Raw genomic sequence first — 17,467 nt, 5'->3', positions numbered from 1 at the left:
AACTTAGAACTCCCTTGTTTAGTTGATTGACCCTTCGGTGGAATATACGGATTAGAACTCCTATTTCTAAAGTTATTGTTATTGTTGTAGTTTCCTTGGTTCAAGCCACCATAGTTGTTGTTGTAATTACCTTGTCCCTATTGAGGTCTCCATTGATTCTGAGTCTAATTTTGATAGCTTCTTTGATAATTCTGTCTTTGGTAACCCCCTTGAGAGTAATTAACATAGTTAGCATCCTCATACTGCATAGGAGGCCCCTCTTGATATGGACCCTCTTGAGCTTGGTACATTCCCTTGGGCATTTTCGAAACTTCTTCAACAACATTAACCTTCTTTGCTTCTCTTTCATCAAGTCTCTTAGTCAGCAAAGAAATATTGGTTGCTATCTGAGCTAGCCTCTGCTGAGTTTCTTGGTTCTCCTTCACGATGTTATAGATCATTGGAGCTCCATAGGCTACAATGTTTTTAGCACTCGAATGCCATGCTTGATTGTGAGTAGTAAGCTTATCAAGCAACTGAGTGATTCAGGCATAAGTCTTGTCCATAAAACACCCACCAGCTACATTATTTGCGACTACTTGTGTCAATGGATCTAGCCCTCTATAGAACATCTCCATCAAAATATTTTCTGGAAAACCATGATTAGGAGACTTTTGTAAATATTCCTTGAATCTCTCCCAAGCTTTAAATAGTTGTTCCCCCAGAAGCTGTTTGAAATCATATATCTTGTCACGAATCTCAGCTTTCTTGCTTGGCGGAAACCACTTCTTAAGAAAAACAGCAACAAGCTCTCCCCACGTATGAAAAGTGTTGTGGGGCAGCTTGTCAAACCAAACTCTTGATTCACCGGCTAAAGAGTATTTGAAAACTCGTAGTCGAATAGCATCAACTGGAACAACATTCTACATGTGTTGGGCACACACACCCACAAAGTTCTTCAAATGTCGGCGAGAGTCATCATCGTTAGAGTTTCGAAAATATCCGTCAAGTTTGAGCAATTGGTAGATAGTGGAGTCAATCTTGCAGTTTGCAGCATTAATCCTCGATGAAACAATAGCAGAGGCATATTCCACCTCTTCTAACATATCTGCAAAAACATTCTCCATCTCCACTTCCACTAGTGGGTCTTGCACTTGCACATTCCTATTGCCACTTGCTCCACATCCTCCTCTGTTGTTCATGATCACCTGGTTCACAGTAAACAGCAGACAAGGTGTGATGGAATAGAAAAAGACTTTCAGTAAAGCACAAACTCTTTAGTAATTTCAAAACCGTATTCCCCGGCAACGGCGCCAAAATTTGATACGCTCAAATTACACCTATTAAATGATGTAAAGCGGACGATGTCAAATATAGTAACCCAACTAGGTTACGGTCGAATCTCATATGGAATATGGTGTGAAAAGGTTACTAAAGTCGTATAGTACTTTCTTGCGTTCTAGTTTCGTCTTCCGTTGAGTTTGTAGAAGATTGGTTGTTTGTAACTAATTGTTTTTACTGCAATTTATAGTAAAAGGAAGCAAGGTTGTGTCCCCCTTTAGATAAAGAGTATGCTATGGTGATTGATCATGATATACTTCTAATGGATTGTTATAAGAATGCACTTAACCTCTAATTGAATCCCTAATGTTTCCCAACAGTTAAAGATTATTTCTCTTTATGATTTTCCCAAATATAAAAGAGTGTATCTGAAGAACGGTTAATTCCTGCCAAGTAAATTTCTCTTATTCCTAAGTGAATTTATTAAACAAGGGTTAAAGCCTTGAGTTCTTGTTATTTATTCCTACCAACCCCTACTTAGTTTCCCAAGTTAAGCAAAGTTTATGGCTTTAATCAATGTTTACAACCATCAATTATGAATGAAGAACAAAGAATATATAAACCCTAACAATCCATTGTGCATATGTCAATCTCAATCCCCAATCACAAAACACCCATCTTAGGGTTTACAACCTTAGTAATTGGTTTAGCTACTCATAGTGAATGAAGAATAATAAGAGATAATAGAAATCATAATGCTTACAATTGATTGATTCGAACTGAAATAAAGTAATTGCAATTGTTTGTTCTCCCAAAAAGCTTCAAAAACTATAAGTATTCAATGCTAGAGAAATAGAACTGAAATATGATCAAGAATCATCTAAACAAACCCTACAATGAGTATTTATAATGGTCCAAGTCATGAGAAAGAAGACGACAAAACTGCCCCTGTCAGCACTATTTTGTGGACCGTAAAAAGTTATACGGTCCGTCAAAATTCCTTCTTCAGCCGTCAAACTGCCTTTATCAGACTTTCTGCGCTTCCACTTTGACGGACCGTCAAATGTTATACAGTCCATATAATTGCTCCGCAAAATTCCTATGGCTGAGTTGCTCTCTGTTACTGCTTGACATTGGATTTTACGGTCCGTAGAATATTCTATGGACCGTCTTTTGCTCCGTGAAATTTCCTTTGGTCACAAGTATCCTACGACAAGTTATGGTACATTTGACATGCCGTAGAATTTTCTGCGGTCCGTCTCTTGTCCCATCAAAATGCCTATTCAGTCAACTTGCCATTTTTAACTTCTTTTTGCAAACTTTTCACGTAACTTCTCCAATTTTCGCCATATAAACACTGAAAACCTAAAACACAACAAAAACCACATAAAAACGACACGAACTTGATTGATAACGAGTAAAACTCCCCGTTAAAAGCATCAAATGTGCCGAAATTACGCGCCACATCAATTCCCCTCAATCAAAAGGTAAAAGCACCATCAACATCAAATGGAACACCACCCCACCCCCACCCCGAAAGAGGATCCTACAAGCTAAATACTGATGGTATTTACTATGACAGCACTGGGATTGAAGGGATTTGAGGAGTAATTATAAATCGCAGCGGCAATTGGATCATTGGCTTTACTAAAGGACTGCCTAATACAACTTGTATACTTACAAAACTAACAGCTTTATTGCAGGGTTTGAAACTAGCTCATGAACAAGGCTTAATGCCACTAGAAGTCGAATATGACTCAACATAAGTAATAATCATACTAGAGCATGGTCATGATACTTACAACTCTTTAATCTTTAAATGCAGATGCTTGATAGAGAGATTGGGGAGCCTAGTATTAATACATGGTTACCGGGAGCAGAATACAGTCGTTGATTCACTGGCTAGAGAAGGAGCAAAGGAGAGATTTTGGGGCCAAGATGATTTTTGCAGTTCCTCCCATATATGCAGCTGCAGGTTTTTGGGCAAACATGAAAGGAACTTCATATGCTAGAACTATCTGGGCAATTCGCATGATTGCCCCTATCTTGGGGTGCTCTTTAATTTTTACCCCTCAAATTGTTGGTCTTTAATTTTTGTCCTCCGGCACTTTAAGTAATAAAAAAGTGGTCGAAAAAACCCTTGATATTCTTGATTCGAACCTTGGTTATTTGGTAAATGTCACCCCCTTAGACGCTGACATGGTAAAGAGAGTGGATACACTCTCCTCTGAGTGCATGAGGTTGCTCAAAAATCGACAAATCAGCTTCCAAGTGGAGTATTCTTCAACGTTTAATTGTCACATAGTCATATACAATGGTTTATTTGTTCCAATTGTATATATTTTCTCACTTCTCAATATATCCCATGTATTTTACCTTAACTTTGTATTACGACTATTTATTCTAATTGTATTCTTTTCTAGCAAATTCTTAAAAAAAAAAATCAAGAACTCCATTATTTTTATACAAATAATTGTTTTTAGCCAAAATGATGAAATATTAACTTTTGCATTTCTTTTTGTTTATATTTTTAGATGCAATGATGATTTGTTTCAACTGTGCATTTCTTCTTTTTGCAGACCAAATACAAAAAAAAAAAAAAAAAAAAAAATGGGTGAAAGTACATTGTATATTGTAGCCAAATAAAAACAGGATTAGCCTAAATAATGGAGTTCTAAGCATGTTTTTTACAAATTTAGCTGGAAAATATGACCTAAAACATAATTGAATTTAAAAGAGTAAAAATATATTTTATTATTAAAAAAAGCATGTGGACCAAGAAAGTCCACTTGGCAGCGAATGCATCATACCTCCTTGGATGGAGGTCATTTAAGGAGGCGAAAGATACCAAATAACCAAGCATAGAGGGGTAAATTGGACCCAAAATAATTTAGATATACACTAAATAAAAGGTATCTTAAGTTTAGGGAGTCCCAAAATATTATGCCATATATAAATTATTAGAGCTGAAATAAGTTAAAAGTATATGCATGTTGAGCTGATGCATACTATATCAGAACAGCAAAATGGTAAAGTTGCTGGATGGACAAGGGAACAAAAAGGTGGAGGAATAGAAAACTTTATCATCTCATTGCAACCTTTTGGCATCAGTAAAGTTATATGCTTGTAAGGAAAAAGGTCTGATAAAGGTCTATTTGCCTTTTTCTCACAAAATTCTAGTCTATCCACAAAAATTGAGGGACCTACCACAACACTTATAATTGTTTTCCCAAAAATGCCCAGGTTTTGATCATTTCTCCTTTTTACCCAAGAATTTGTGCATTTGTACTTGTGGCAAACATCAAAACTCTGACTAACATTGTAATATATATATTTACCCCATTAAATTAGTACAAAGCCTGACTGGAAACACAATTAACTCACACTTCCCAGATAATTCACTACAAAAAATATATAGGAATTATCGACGAATAAATTTTGTAGCTAAACAAAAAAAAACTCATCGCTAATCCTATTTAGCGACAGATTATCATAAAATTATTTTAGCTACGAGCAATTTAACGACGGGTTTACGGTGAAGTTTGTAACTAATTCTAGATTTTCGTTTTTAGTGATTCAATTAGATGGTTAAGGGCATATAAGATTGAAAAGACATTTGTTGTAAGTTGTCTACACTGACTATGATTTTCAAAGTCTGTAATAGAATCAGGAACAGTTCATTTCATTTGCCAAGAAAAATAATTCAACAGAAGGATCTTCAAATGAAACAAAGAGGGCTAAAGTTAATTTAACCTTCAATATCAAGTCAGTAAAAGATTCATCTATAGACTCTAAAAAATAGTATAATCCAGATTTACCAAGTCAGTAAAAGATTCATATATAGACTCTCAAAAAAGGATATATTCCAGATTTACATCACCAGATTCTTCCGTTGCATACCTAAGTTCATTCAAGAAGTCGGCCTTATTTTCTATATCATTAGCACCCTATACGTTATATGTACAAGATAAACAAACTCCCAAAACTATAAATGCTTCTCCTGAATGACAAATGAAGTATTGCAAACCAAGGGGACTTAGTGGCAGGTTCTCCCTTGGTGCGCACACGTTATCTGCTTTTCTTCCTAGAGATGCACAATTAGATCAATTTAGTTCCTGCATTGACTGAAGTTCTTCGGAACTGTTGCAGCCACAAAATTGTGATCTGGAAGACGTAATTTACAACGCTGATAACACCTCTACTTCAAAGGGAAGGATTGACTTGAGAACTCAGTATCCTCACGTGGTCTCTTGGAAATTACGTGATCTGGACAAGGCTGCAGGGTTAGCTTGCAGGACTAGATTAGTGTCGGATTCATTGTTTGTCTCATCAACTTTTGAATTGAAGGCCTTGAAGAGCCTTGATGAGCCATTAGCTGAATCGTTCTTCTCGTTCTTAATACCTAGTGTAGACCACATAGAGCTCTTAGCTGCTTCATCTAGATCATCAATTCTCAATGTTTTAGGAATCACTACACTTCTCTCTCCACCTTTGTCCTTCAAAGTATCCTCTTTCCCCGAGTTTGATGGATCAAGCGTGCTGCTTTCATCCCGAGAATGTTTTCCTAAGGTCGGAGAAGTAGGACTCGTGCTATACGAGGGCGGTGGAGATACCCACGGGACATTCCAAGGGCTTGCAACAGTACAACCCCAGTAGGGGGATGGAGGGTAAAACGATACCGGATAACCAGAAGGAGCAAGGGCGGGTGGTGGCACCGAATAAGGCCAAGTAGGCCCTGGAAAGTGATGCATTTGGGGTGGAAACGCCTGAAAATTCTCCCAGGCTAAATCATGTGTAGTGGAAAAATTATTCCCTTTTTCTGTTGAATTTGAGGTCGTACTACAAGCCTCACTTGATCGATCATTCCCAATAGAGCTATGTGACTTTTCTGCAAGGTTCAATATAGAAGCCATGGAATCACAAAGGGGTACTTTATCTGATCCAAATGCAAGAACAGTTCCATTTGCTCTGAAAGTCGGAAGATTCATCCCTTCAAACCGGGATGCTTGGAGGGCATCCGACACCATTATATGACGGTAACTTGAAGTGGAAGAACTTTTGTTCTTGCGGCGACCAGAACCAATAGGCACATTTCTCATCGTTCCGCCAGCTGTCCAATATCTCTGACACTTCTTGCAAAAGTGACGGGGCTGGTTGACATTGTAATTATTATAGTAGCAGAATTTGGTTTCCATGCTATTACAGCGCGGACAGGGAAGTATTTTGTCCGGCTTTTTCAGTACCTTACTTGGATCTTCCTTCTTGGTAGATTTTGGGGACGATGTTTCTTTACCAGCATCCTGTGTCTTGGGGTCATCGCTTATACCAGATGATGCTTCTGGCTCAACCGACTCGTCTACAGTTGAATTGGCAAAATCGTCTCTGTTTTTACTCTGTGTAAACTCTCCTTCGGAAGTGATCTGATCATTGGCGAGAAAAAAAATGAACTTTTAGCTCAATTACTGCAATTGAATACAATAGGCAATAGGACTATGTTATGCACTATCTGACTCATGCACTTGGATTGTTAAGTAATACATGATAATGGTTTTATGCAATTTGATTCTATTCATTAGTTCTTGATGCATAAAACACTACGAAAAAGAAATAAATAAAAAAAAAAAGGAATTAGCGACGGACAAATTCTTTTAGCTAAACAACAAAATCCGTTGCTAACCCTATTTTGGCGATAGATTATTGAAAATTCCTGTTAGCTACGAGCAATTTAATAACAGATTAGCGACAAAGTTTATAGCTAATTTCAGTTTTTTCTTGTAGTGACAGAACCAAAAAATCGACCCACCGGTATTGTTAATATTTCTACTTGATAATAGGAATGAGCTTTGAACTTATATCCACCTAGTACCCTTTAAGGATACCTACAAGATAGAGGAGCAGGCAGATTTAAAGTATTGTTGAGGATGGAAAATACTCAGAACAAGGCAAAGACTGACTTGTAGCACTTTCCTCGTTTTGATTCTAAATTATTGAATTATTTGCTACGATCCCAGATGAGAGAAAAAACTGTCGCAGCCATAAAACTAAACATAGGCTAACATAATTAAAATGATCCAAGTTTTCTTTTCATTAGTTCAAAATAGGGTGAAAAACTGAGGGTGTAGTAGGTTAACAACTAAAAACTAGTCAGTTTATGAATCCTTATAGTACAATTCATAATATAACCAAAAACTCTGCCAGTATAAGTTTGCTCACATAGTCGGTCTCAAATCCTGATAGAAAAAGAGGGTTGTAGTAGCATGACAACCAGCAAGGGTAAAATTCATCAATATATGAATCACCGACACCAGAAACGGATTCAGAATGTAAAGTTTATAGGTTCTGCCATTGACCTTAAGCTAATATACATTAACAACCGTGTTCACAGTAAAATACTTATATACTCCCTCTGTTTCAATTTGTTTGAATCTATTTCCTTTTTAGTCCGTGCCAAAATAAATGACATCTTTCCTAATTTGAAAATAAATTCACTTTATGAATGATTTGCAGCCACACAAATTTTCAAAAGTCTTACCTCTTTCTTAAATGTCGTGTCCAGTCAAATGAGTTCATGTAAATTGAAACGGAGGGAGTACATATTTAGTGAATTTTTTCATTCAAATGCAAAATTTAATTAAAAGCTACTAAGCTAACGTGAACCTAAGCTTAAAGCTAGATCCACCCCTACTCCTCATACAGTTTAAAATAGGGTCAAAAAATACGAGCTTAGCTTTCTCAGGTAGCCCGTCCCAAGTCCAGATAAGAGAGAAAGGTTGTGGTAGGTTGACCAGCTTAAATTGAATCAATAATTTACATGATTTGTGACAATACAATTCAAAACAGGGTCAAAGGTACATACAGAGATAGATATATGCATGTTTTTGTATAAACACAAAGAGAAATATACATATATATACCTGATCATCATGTGATGTAGTGTTAACAGAAGAGCTTCGAAGATCATCAATTGGCAAAACAATTGTCTTTCCAAAAAGTTTAACTTCAGACATTCTTTTGTTTTTCCTCAGTTTTTCTCCACTTTCTTTCTTTCTATATATGTAGTTGCTTGCAAGACAGAAGAAATAAATAAACTTCAACTCAATGAAAAAATGATGGGTTTTGTCGTTGTTTTTTCAGATGGGGTACAATATTTTATGTTTTCTTGATTTTTGGTGTGTACTTAGTTGGACTAAAAGAGGAAGGGCAGAAGAAGGGGGGTTTTCTTTGTGTGACACGTCAGAAAAGGTAATGAATTCACAGCCACAAATTCTGTGTGGCAGTGAGAAAATCTTTAAAAGGGTTTTTGGGGTCTGTGTTTCATTTGCTGGTTTTTGATTCCCGACCACCCCACCCTACCACACAACAAAAATAGTTTGTTCAAAGGTGAGTGAGTAGTAAGTGCTTTTTGTACTGTTTTTTCGCTTTACTTTTTGGTCCATGTCAGCAATACCTTTTTCCCAAATTACTATGCTCCCATCGATTTTCCCTAAATCCTAACCGCTTTTGCATCATCATCCTGTTAATAGTAAAGCGGGAGTACAATATTTTTTTAATTTTTCGCTCGGTATATGATATCTCCGTTGGGATCCCGATTAATTTGAAATCGTGCCACATAACATCTATTTGAAAAAACACGCTTTCTAATTGGATTTCTTTATCTCAAAATTTAAACTCAAAGCCTCTAACTAAAAATGGAAGAAATTATTCATACCACTATAATGCTTATTGGTCTGAATAGTAAAGTACTAGTGCTACTAAAAGCAGCTTTCTGTATGTAATCTATTTCTATAGTTTTACTTTTGGGCATGTGGCTCTTCTTGCTAACACAATAATGGCATAACCTAAGGCGGACCTGGAATTTGAAGACGACGGGTGCACCACAAAAGACAAATTCGGATGTCACGCAATACCATCTTGTTTGAAAAAATTTATACACCCATAGAACCGAGTACTAACATATAAATACAATTTAAATGGCAAGACTGCATGAAGCTCACTCCGGATATTGGTGGTTTGGGTACCACTTTTCATACAATAAGCTGCCTGCTTGAAACTCGCCAGCAACAGATTCTTATGCATTTTTTTAGTTGTCAATTATCGAAAATGCAATATATATATTGCAGCTATATATATATATATATATAACACGCCTGCGTTCAAGGCACACTGATCAAATGACACAGGCCGATAAATGTATTTCAGGGGTCCTTTTTAAATAAATAATATAAATTCAAAATATAAACACACACAGAGCTATATATTCAAAGTTTTTTTTTTCTAACAATGGGGGGTGCACGTGCACCCTATCCTGAAATGGTAGGTCCGCTCGTGAATATCTACTAATAGCTTGTTTGGCCAAGCTTCCAAAATCAACTTATTTTGAAAAATGCTTTTCAAAAAAGTACTTTTTGCAAAAAACAGTTTCTGTTTAACCAATTAATTTAAAAAGTATTTTTGAGCAACAATTAGTGTTTGACCAAGCTTTTAAAAAGTGCTTCTAAGTGTATTTTTCTCAAAAGTGCTTTTGGACAAAAACTATTTTTTTAAGCTTCTGAAAAAATATTTCTCCTACTCCCCAAAAGTACTTATTCTCTCCTAAAAGCTTGGCCAAACATCTCATTTTTTTTAAAATAAGCACTTATTAAAAAAAAATATACACTTTTTAAGAGAATTTAGTTTGGCCAAACAGGTTATAAGTTTTCTTCAAACTACTGCATAAGAATTTTGCGCCTAATAAGTAATTCGTGCATGAATCAAAACAGTGTGACAAATGATTATTTTTCCTCTTTTCTTGTTTCTAATGAAGTTCTTAAATTTTTATTACTACTTCTCTTCCTGATTTGTTTGGCATATTTGACGGAAAACTAAATTTAAGAAAGAAACATAAAAAAACGAATTTTGATATGTAAGTTAAATGCACATAGAATACATTAATTATCATGTGAATGACATCCACAACGAAACATATGTCTTCTTGGCATGTTATTAAAGACGACGACAAAAAAAAAAAAAAAAAAAAAAAAAAAAAAAAAAACACACAAATATAAATATTACTCCTTCTGACCCAATTTATGTTTCGAAATTCAGACTTTCTAATTTTGATCATGTGTTTGAACATAAAATTAATTATTTTTTTTAAATAAAATTTACATATTTGGAAACAACGTTAAAAGTATTATAAATCAGAATAATTAATAATTTAAAATACTTAAAAGGCACTTGAAAAAATTATGATCAAATAACAACTTGATTGACTCTCGAAATTTGAATATCACCACATAAATTGGAACGTAGAAAATGCATGTTTTTTAAATATAGAATGACGAAAGAGAAGGAGAGTACATAGTGGAGATTTTGAAGCAGCTTTGACAGATGGTGGAAGGTGGTAAGCTTACAAAGGCCAATTTGTTTTATTAAGATAAAAATATTTGCATTTGAATACACATTTAAATACTAAAATATAGTGATTAGATTAAACACTAGACATGTTTTTTAAGCACAACAAAGAGACGAGTGAGACAGTTTTGGAAGAAGTAGATGCTAAACAAAAAAAATGTGTTATTCAGGATGTATATGGATATATAGAGCATGCTTGGGTTAGTTGATAAGTATTAAGTGTTGAAAAGCACTTAAATTCAGACATTGAAGCTGAATTTATCAATAAACAATTACGTATTTTGATAAAAGTGTTAAAATTTGTTGACACCTAATTTTTCACCTCATAAATCGCGTATTTTAATTTTCAAATTTTTCAAGTCCAAGACGGAGTAAGGATGCCCTTAAAAAATTAAAAATTAAAAATCATGAGAAAATTGCAAAAATTGACGTTTAATTATTATTTTTCATAAAAATTAACAATTATAAGAAATTACGAGTTATTTACTTTCACAAACGTGATTTGAAAAGAAGATACGTATTCCGCTCTGTCTAACTCGGAAAATTGGTAATTAAAATGACGTATGAATTACGGCTCATTTTGACCGCATTTTTTTTTACATCTTTAAATATTGCTTGGAAGTATATCAATATTGGGCTCGTTTTGAAGCTCGTATTTTAAAACGACGTGTTATAATTTTTAGTTCGCCAAAATATTATTTTACGAGGGGCAACTTGTTGACACCCAATTTTGACCCTCCTTTCTTCCAATTCACTACTTGAGCTTCTAAATTAGTAATAAATTAAATTATCTTTTATTATTATTACTATTATTATATTACTATTACTATTATTATTATTATTACATAATATATTTGATCTAATTTAGAAGCCAAAAGAAATATAAGAAGAATAGATTTTCTAAACAAAGTTAGCCATCTTATTGACAATTTGGCAAAGTTGATGAAGACCCATTTGGCTAAAATCACGTCCATTTTAATTATAAGCCCCATTTCCCTTTTTAATCAGCTCAAACAAGCAGCCCAAACCATAAGAGTAGCCCAATAAAATGATAGTTAGCTACAGCCCAACAATAGGCGTACACATTTGTTTTTTGTAAAATTTTCACAAATAGCTATCTTTTAGCTGCTTCTAACAAGCTATAACTACAAGTTCATTATTTACATTTCGTAGCTGGTTTTTCCTATATTTAGGTCCTGGACGCGTCGCATAAATATAGCCAAAATACAGACTAAATACACGGAACTGTTGAGCAAATAATCCCTCTATTTAAGGGGAAAAAATCTTTTTCAAACTAAATAGAAATCTGTTTTTAATGTTCCATAAATCACGCAAATCTCATTCTCTTCCATATCTAATCACATATCTCATTCAACATCTAATCATTCACATAAAATTTGAATTCAAAAACTCTCTTCATATTTTTCCCCAAAATATAACTAAAAAAAAAACTCTTTTTAATGTTCCATAAATCACGCAAAGCTTGATTTGTTCATCAACTGAATTGCATAGTGACAAGTTGAGATTGTCTCTTGGTGCTATGACCATCGGTTTTGTGTTTGTTATTAAAAATATTCAATGAAATTACATTATTAAAAATCAAAATGTTCGTTACAAAAAATATTAGTTATTGAGTGCAATAAGCTGATATTGAATATTATTTAGTAACTTTAATAAGATGGGAAAACTTGACTCCATAAAAAAACTTTAATCCCTAAGGGTGGCTTTTGATTCACTGTATTTTATCTGTATTATGATTGTATTTTTTAGTGTATTCTAATTGATCTGTAAGATTTGAATCGTAATGAATATATTTACAATATATTTCACTTGTATTTTGTATGTATTTTAGAAGTATTAAAATTGTTTTTAAATTTTTGAAGTATATTGTACAGAAAGATGGATTTTATGGTTCAATAATGAATTCAAGTGTACCATGAATATATAGAGAAAATGCATAGAACTCTTCCTGGTTCATCAATAAAATATAGTGAAAACATGCAGGAAATACAAACTTGATATTGAAATGCACTTTGTAATTTTTTAGCAGTAACTATACAAGAAAAATATAAATGTAATAAAAACATAATTCAAATCTACAATTAGACTATACAACAAGCGGGATCATTACCAAAATACATAAAACTTCTTCTAAAATCTTCATTAAAATAACATCGCAACAGTGCCAAAAAAAAGTTGGAGAAAAAAAAACAACTTAAAACATAAATTGTTCTGTCTACAAATCTACTCTTGAACATCTACTAAAATCACTGCATCATAATCAACGGTAGCCTTGACAGGGTATTGGTGGTTGCTCGTTATCAATAAATGCATTCAGGGTTGCCTTGTCGATTTGCGTCGTATCTCATACGGAGAAACTTTGCATCAATTTCAGCTGGAATGCGTCAAGATATACTAAAACTTTACATTAACAAAACATGAAAAAATAACAACATAACAAATTAACCACAATAAATAACAACACATTCAAGATATACTGAAAATATACTATAAATATAATGCAAATATATCAATGTCAAATGCACTGTGGTTGTCACTACAACAGTGTGTGTTTGTGTTGTAAAAATACACTTCAAATACACTGAATATATACTACAAAATATACTTTGATAAAAAGTAAACACAAATTCAAAATCGCATAAATTTACACGTAACAAATTAGGTAGAAAAAATATATAACACATAATTAAAAACACAAACTAATTGAAATAATAAAAAATACGACAAAAATATACTTAAAATGTACGCAAAATACAGATCTGGTGAATTGAAAACACAGGAATTAACTGAAGTTCAAAACACAAACTAATTGAAATAATAAAAAATACGACAAAAATATACTTAAAATGTATGCAAAATATAGATCTGGTGAATTGAAAAAACGGGAATTAACTGAAGTTCATCGAAAAATACGATAAAAATATACTTAAAATGCAAGTAAAATACATATCTGGTGAAGTGAAAATAGTGTCATTAATAAGAAAAAATACCTCTTGGAGAACATGAACATTTTTACTCTTGTCCAATAACAAAAACTTCAGATCTGTATTAAAAAATTCCGGTAACCGGTGGCGGAGGGCATCTAGGAACAGTCATGAAGCTCACTGTCAGGAGCAAAAGGAATTCCATAACAAACTCTGAAAACACCTACATAAATCAATTAACTAATGGTGGAATACGTTTTAGCCAAAAATAGAAAATCAGAAAACTTAATTAGCATGAAACTAACTTACGGGAGGGATGGAAAATCCATAATGAACTTTGTGAGCACCAACATAAATCACTTAACTAATCACCGAAACCAGAAAACTGACTCCAGCATGGAAGTGATTAGTGAAGATCCATAACATACCTTACAACACCAAAGAAAAAATACCTCTTGGAGAACATGAATATTTTTACTCTTGTCCAATAACAAAAACTTCAGATCTGTATTCAAAAATTTCGGTGGCCGGTGGCGGAGGGCATCTAGGAACAGTCATGGCGGTTAAATGATTTGGTCTTTAATATTTTCTGTTCAAATAGGCTGGTCTTTGTAATTGCTACAGATCTAACCAGAAAAGAGAAGACGACTGACGCCGGTCAGATCACGCCGGAGAAGACAGTGGTCTAAAACGACATGAGGATGAATGATACATGGATCCCTCAAAACAAAAAAACAAAAACTTTTAAACTTCCACTGAATACAGGGAAAGATGAAATATGTGGCTTAGTAAAGCCCAAAAAGAAACAAAGATGGTGAGGGAGTACACAAAAATAACAGAGAATCTTACATATTTTAGGAAATAGAGTTGAATTTGGGCAGTAGAAGGTTGAAATTAATGAGCAGTTAATGCAGAGTAAAAAAAGGAAGTGAAAGAAATCAGAAACTGATTTGAAAAACACGAAATTAGGGGAGATGGGAGTTAGAAACGTATATTGTAAAAATATAATATTATAGCTACTAAACTTAATTATTAAAAAGTATAGTTATGTTCCATAAATATGTAACATAGTAAGCTATGCCAAGTAAAATTTACTTTTTTTTTATCGAATTTTCTCTAGACCTAATTCCAAAACCAGAGCCGCTACACGTCCTTGTCTGTTGTCTCTTCCCTTTCCATTCTTAACAAATCTCCATTAATCCTTTTCCCTAGACGCAATATGGTTACTCCATTTCGGTGCAAACTCTTTCTCTAAACGTCCTAATTCTCAGAGGACCCCTTTGACGAATAGAGACACGTCAAAATCTACAAAGACCAGAGAAGATCTCGTCATTTTAGGTAGGATCTGAATCAAATCACGTGAAGGAAACTTCAATGTTCGGATTAGAACGAGCCTTGACTCGATTTTGAATCTTTGATTTCAAGTTCTCGCTCATTCGAACCGTAGCCCTACTTTCTATTTATAAATACTTTCTCATAACAGTAGCCGCGGGAGGTTTTTTTTTTTTTTTGGGGGGGGGGGGGGGGGGGGGGAACAACCTGGAAACTTTATCATACCTAACCTTTTCATCTTGACTACTACTCAAAATATTAGATTCGTTTAAACTTTTCATTCTGTCTTGGCGAACTTTAGTTCGAACACGTTTGTGTCGAGGTTTGGATCTATTCATAACGAGAGAGTAGATTCGAGGCCCCGACGTCCTAGTTCATTGCACCCACAAGAGGTAAATCCAATCCCTTTATTCGTTTCTTTCTTTTGTTTGAGACTGTGGCAAAAATGGAACGTATGAAATAAATGCTAGTGAAACATGACTACTATTTTAGTTTGGTTAAGTTAGAATCCTGTTTCTTGCTATCTTTGAACCATGTTTGTCGAAGTGTTATGAGGAAGCTCTACTTATGCGATTTGTATTCCCGGATGTTGTTAAAATCACATTCATTTGTTTAAATTTAAGGTCATATTTTCTGGCTGCATATCATCTAAAGTATGAGTGTTCGACAAATGCTTGTGAGTGTTCTATATATTCCAGAATATTTGCCTTGTGCATTAGGAGATCAATTTACATTCTCTTAGAGCATTTACTGGTTAAATCCACACTCTCTGTTATGTGGTGGAATAGTCTAAACCCGTGTTAAAATTCTGTTAGATTCGTGAGTGTATTCCATGAGTTAGAAATCATGTATTAGACTTTCTCTAGAGTTGCCCAGCTGCTAAAAGATTGCTTGCTAATTTGTTATTTTAAATATTGTGTATATGCTGTGTCCCAAATAGGATTGTTAAAAATCATGCCATATTAGTAATCTTTCTCTAAACCCCTGATGTTATTTGGCTAGAATACTGTTTTTTTATTTTTTTGTGGTTAAGTCTGTGATAAGCGAATATGACTTAAACTTTCTTTTATTTCAAAGTTAGAGATCCTGCCTGTATGCTAAAGCTAAAATGATTTGAATATATCTGCACATTACTATAGTTGGTTATGCAATTGACAACAAGTTGCATTAGAAATCATGATTTCAAAATAATACTAGGCTCTGTTTATCTCTTTCTTTGTACTCTCATTTTAATCCATGACATGGTAAAGTTTGATGTATATTAGCTTCCACAGTGATTACTTGGCTGCACCTATTTTATTTTCTCTATTTTCTTACTAATGTTTGAGAGACAGATGTTCCTTTTCTAATGGTTTATCTTTTTATTTTCTTTGTTTCGCATGTACAACCGGAGCCGAAGAGTTTCACTTTGAAACTCAACGACACCGCTCACGGAGTTCTCACCCCTTCATTGTCTACCCTCTTACTTTGCTTGAGCAGAAAATTTGCAGAATATCGCTACCCTTTACGAAAGCCAAAATGGCTTTTATCATTTTATATCCCTTTGACTTGCTCATTAGTATGTTTAAAACTCCCTATGTGACTAACCTTTTATTTCTATTTTGTGTCGTTGACTGTTAAACCTGAGTTACTACTATATAATTCATAGCCATTGCTTAACAAATATTTTAACGCTGTCCATCCGTTTCTTGAATCTGATAACGTTTTTTTTTTATCAAATAGATTTAAGTTCTTTGAGTTCCAGCCAGACAATGATAAGTTGAACTGTTTTCTTTAGCTGCAAAATAATCAATTTTCTTTAACATGAACTAGATGCTTGCAATTTAGATCCATTTAAGGCACAACAAATTTGAATTCGTGCAATACTCGGTCATGGAGGTCTACAATCATTTTAACCAACTTTAAACCATTTCTTAAACTTACTTCTGGACCTACTTTGTTTTAAGTCTAAAACACGAGAGTTTTGTTTACCTTGAGATTGTTATATTAGCCAAGTATTTTGACTTACTATATAATATACAATATTTTAATCAACTGTTTAAATACATAGCTATTGTCTTACTTGGTCGTTTCGCCACTTGTTGAGTACACATAGCCTTTTTAGTCAACTCTAAGTCCGGTCGGTTAACCGTCTTTTAACGGATCTTAAAGGATGCTTAATACCTTCCCTTTAGATTAATTGAACCTTTACTTAGAATCTTTTGGTTTCATAGATTTTAAAATGGAGTAACTTTAGACAATGATTTTAATTAACTTTAGGTGTCCTAATTCACCATAAATAATTAGGTGGCGACTCCTTGACTTTAATTAACCCCGAAATTACCAGAATGTTGTAAACCATTTTGACTTCGGTTAAAATGGGGTATAACAGCTTGGCGACTCCGCTGGGGAATTCACTAAGGTTCTAACCATAACGTACTTAGTTTAAATAGGTTTTGTGTGCTTGTTTTAATTACTTTATTTGTTGTTAACCGTTTTTACATGCTATTAATTGTTAGTTTGATATAAACTGTGTAAGTGTTATTGTTTTAATATAA

At 34.0% G+C, this 17,467-nt stretch overlaps 1 protein-coding gene and 1 non-coding gene across 2 annotated transcripts; one reads left to right on the top strand and one right to left on the bottom strand.

The window, feature by feature from the left end:
- Positions 1 to 633: 633 nt before the first annotated feature.
- On the top strand, positions 634 to 739 carry LOC132616302 (small nucleolar RNA R71). Its single transcript, XR_009573093.1, has one exon. It is a non-coding gene; the product is annotated as a small nucleolar RNA R71 (small nucleolar RNA).
- A 4,251-nt stretch (positions 740 to 4,990) lies between these two features.
- On the bottom strand, positions 4,991 to 8,608 carry LOC132615526 (cyclic dof factor 1-like). Its single transcript, XM_060330130.1, has 2 exons — positions 8,175 to 8,608; positions 4,991 to 6,680 (listed from the first exon to the last, which is right to left on the bottom strand). The coding sequence occupies exons 1-2, from the start codon at positions 8,265 to 8,267 to the stop codon at positions 5,499 to 5,501; spliced, it is 1,275 nt and encodes a 424-aa protein (XP_060186113.1). The 5' UTR covers positions 8,268 to 8,608; the 3' UTR covers positions 4,991 to 5,498.
- Positions 8,609 to 17,467: the final 8,859 nt, after the last annotated feature.

The sequence above is a fragment of the Lycium barbarum genome, chromosome 10 (genome assembly GCF_019175385.1).
Source record: "Lycium barbarum isolate Lr01 chromosome 10, ASM1917538v2, whole genome shotgun sequence".
NCBI classification, from domain to species: Eukaryota; Viridiplantae; Streptophyta; class Magnoliopsida; order Solanales; family Solanaceae; genus Lycium; species Lycium barbarum.
This window is presented reverse-complemented; position numbering and strand designations above follow the sequence as displayed.

Bases quoted from the DNA above. Each gene is read 5' to 3' on its own strand.
- LOC132615526 (XM_060330130.1), bottom strand. From the start codon at position 8,267: ATGTCTGAAGTTAAACTTTTTGGAAAGACAATTGTTTTGCCAATTGAT. The intron at 6,681-8,174 runs GTATATATATGT...GCCAATGATCAG, and splicing joins CTACATCACATGATGATCAG to ATCACTTCCGAAGGAGAGTT.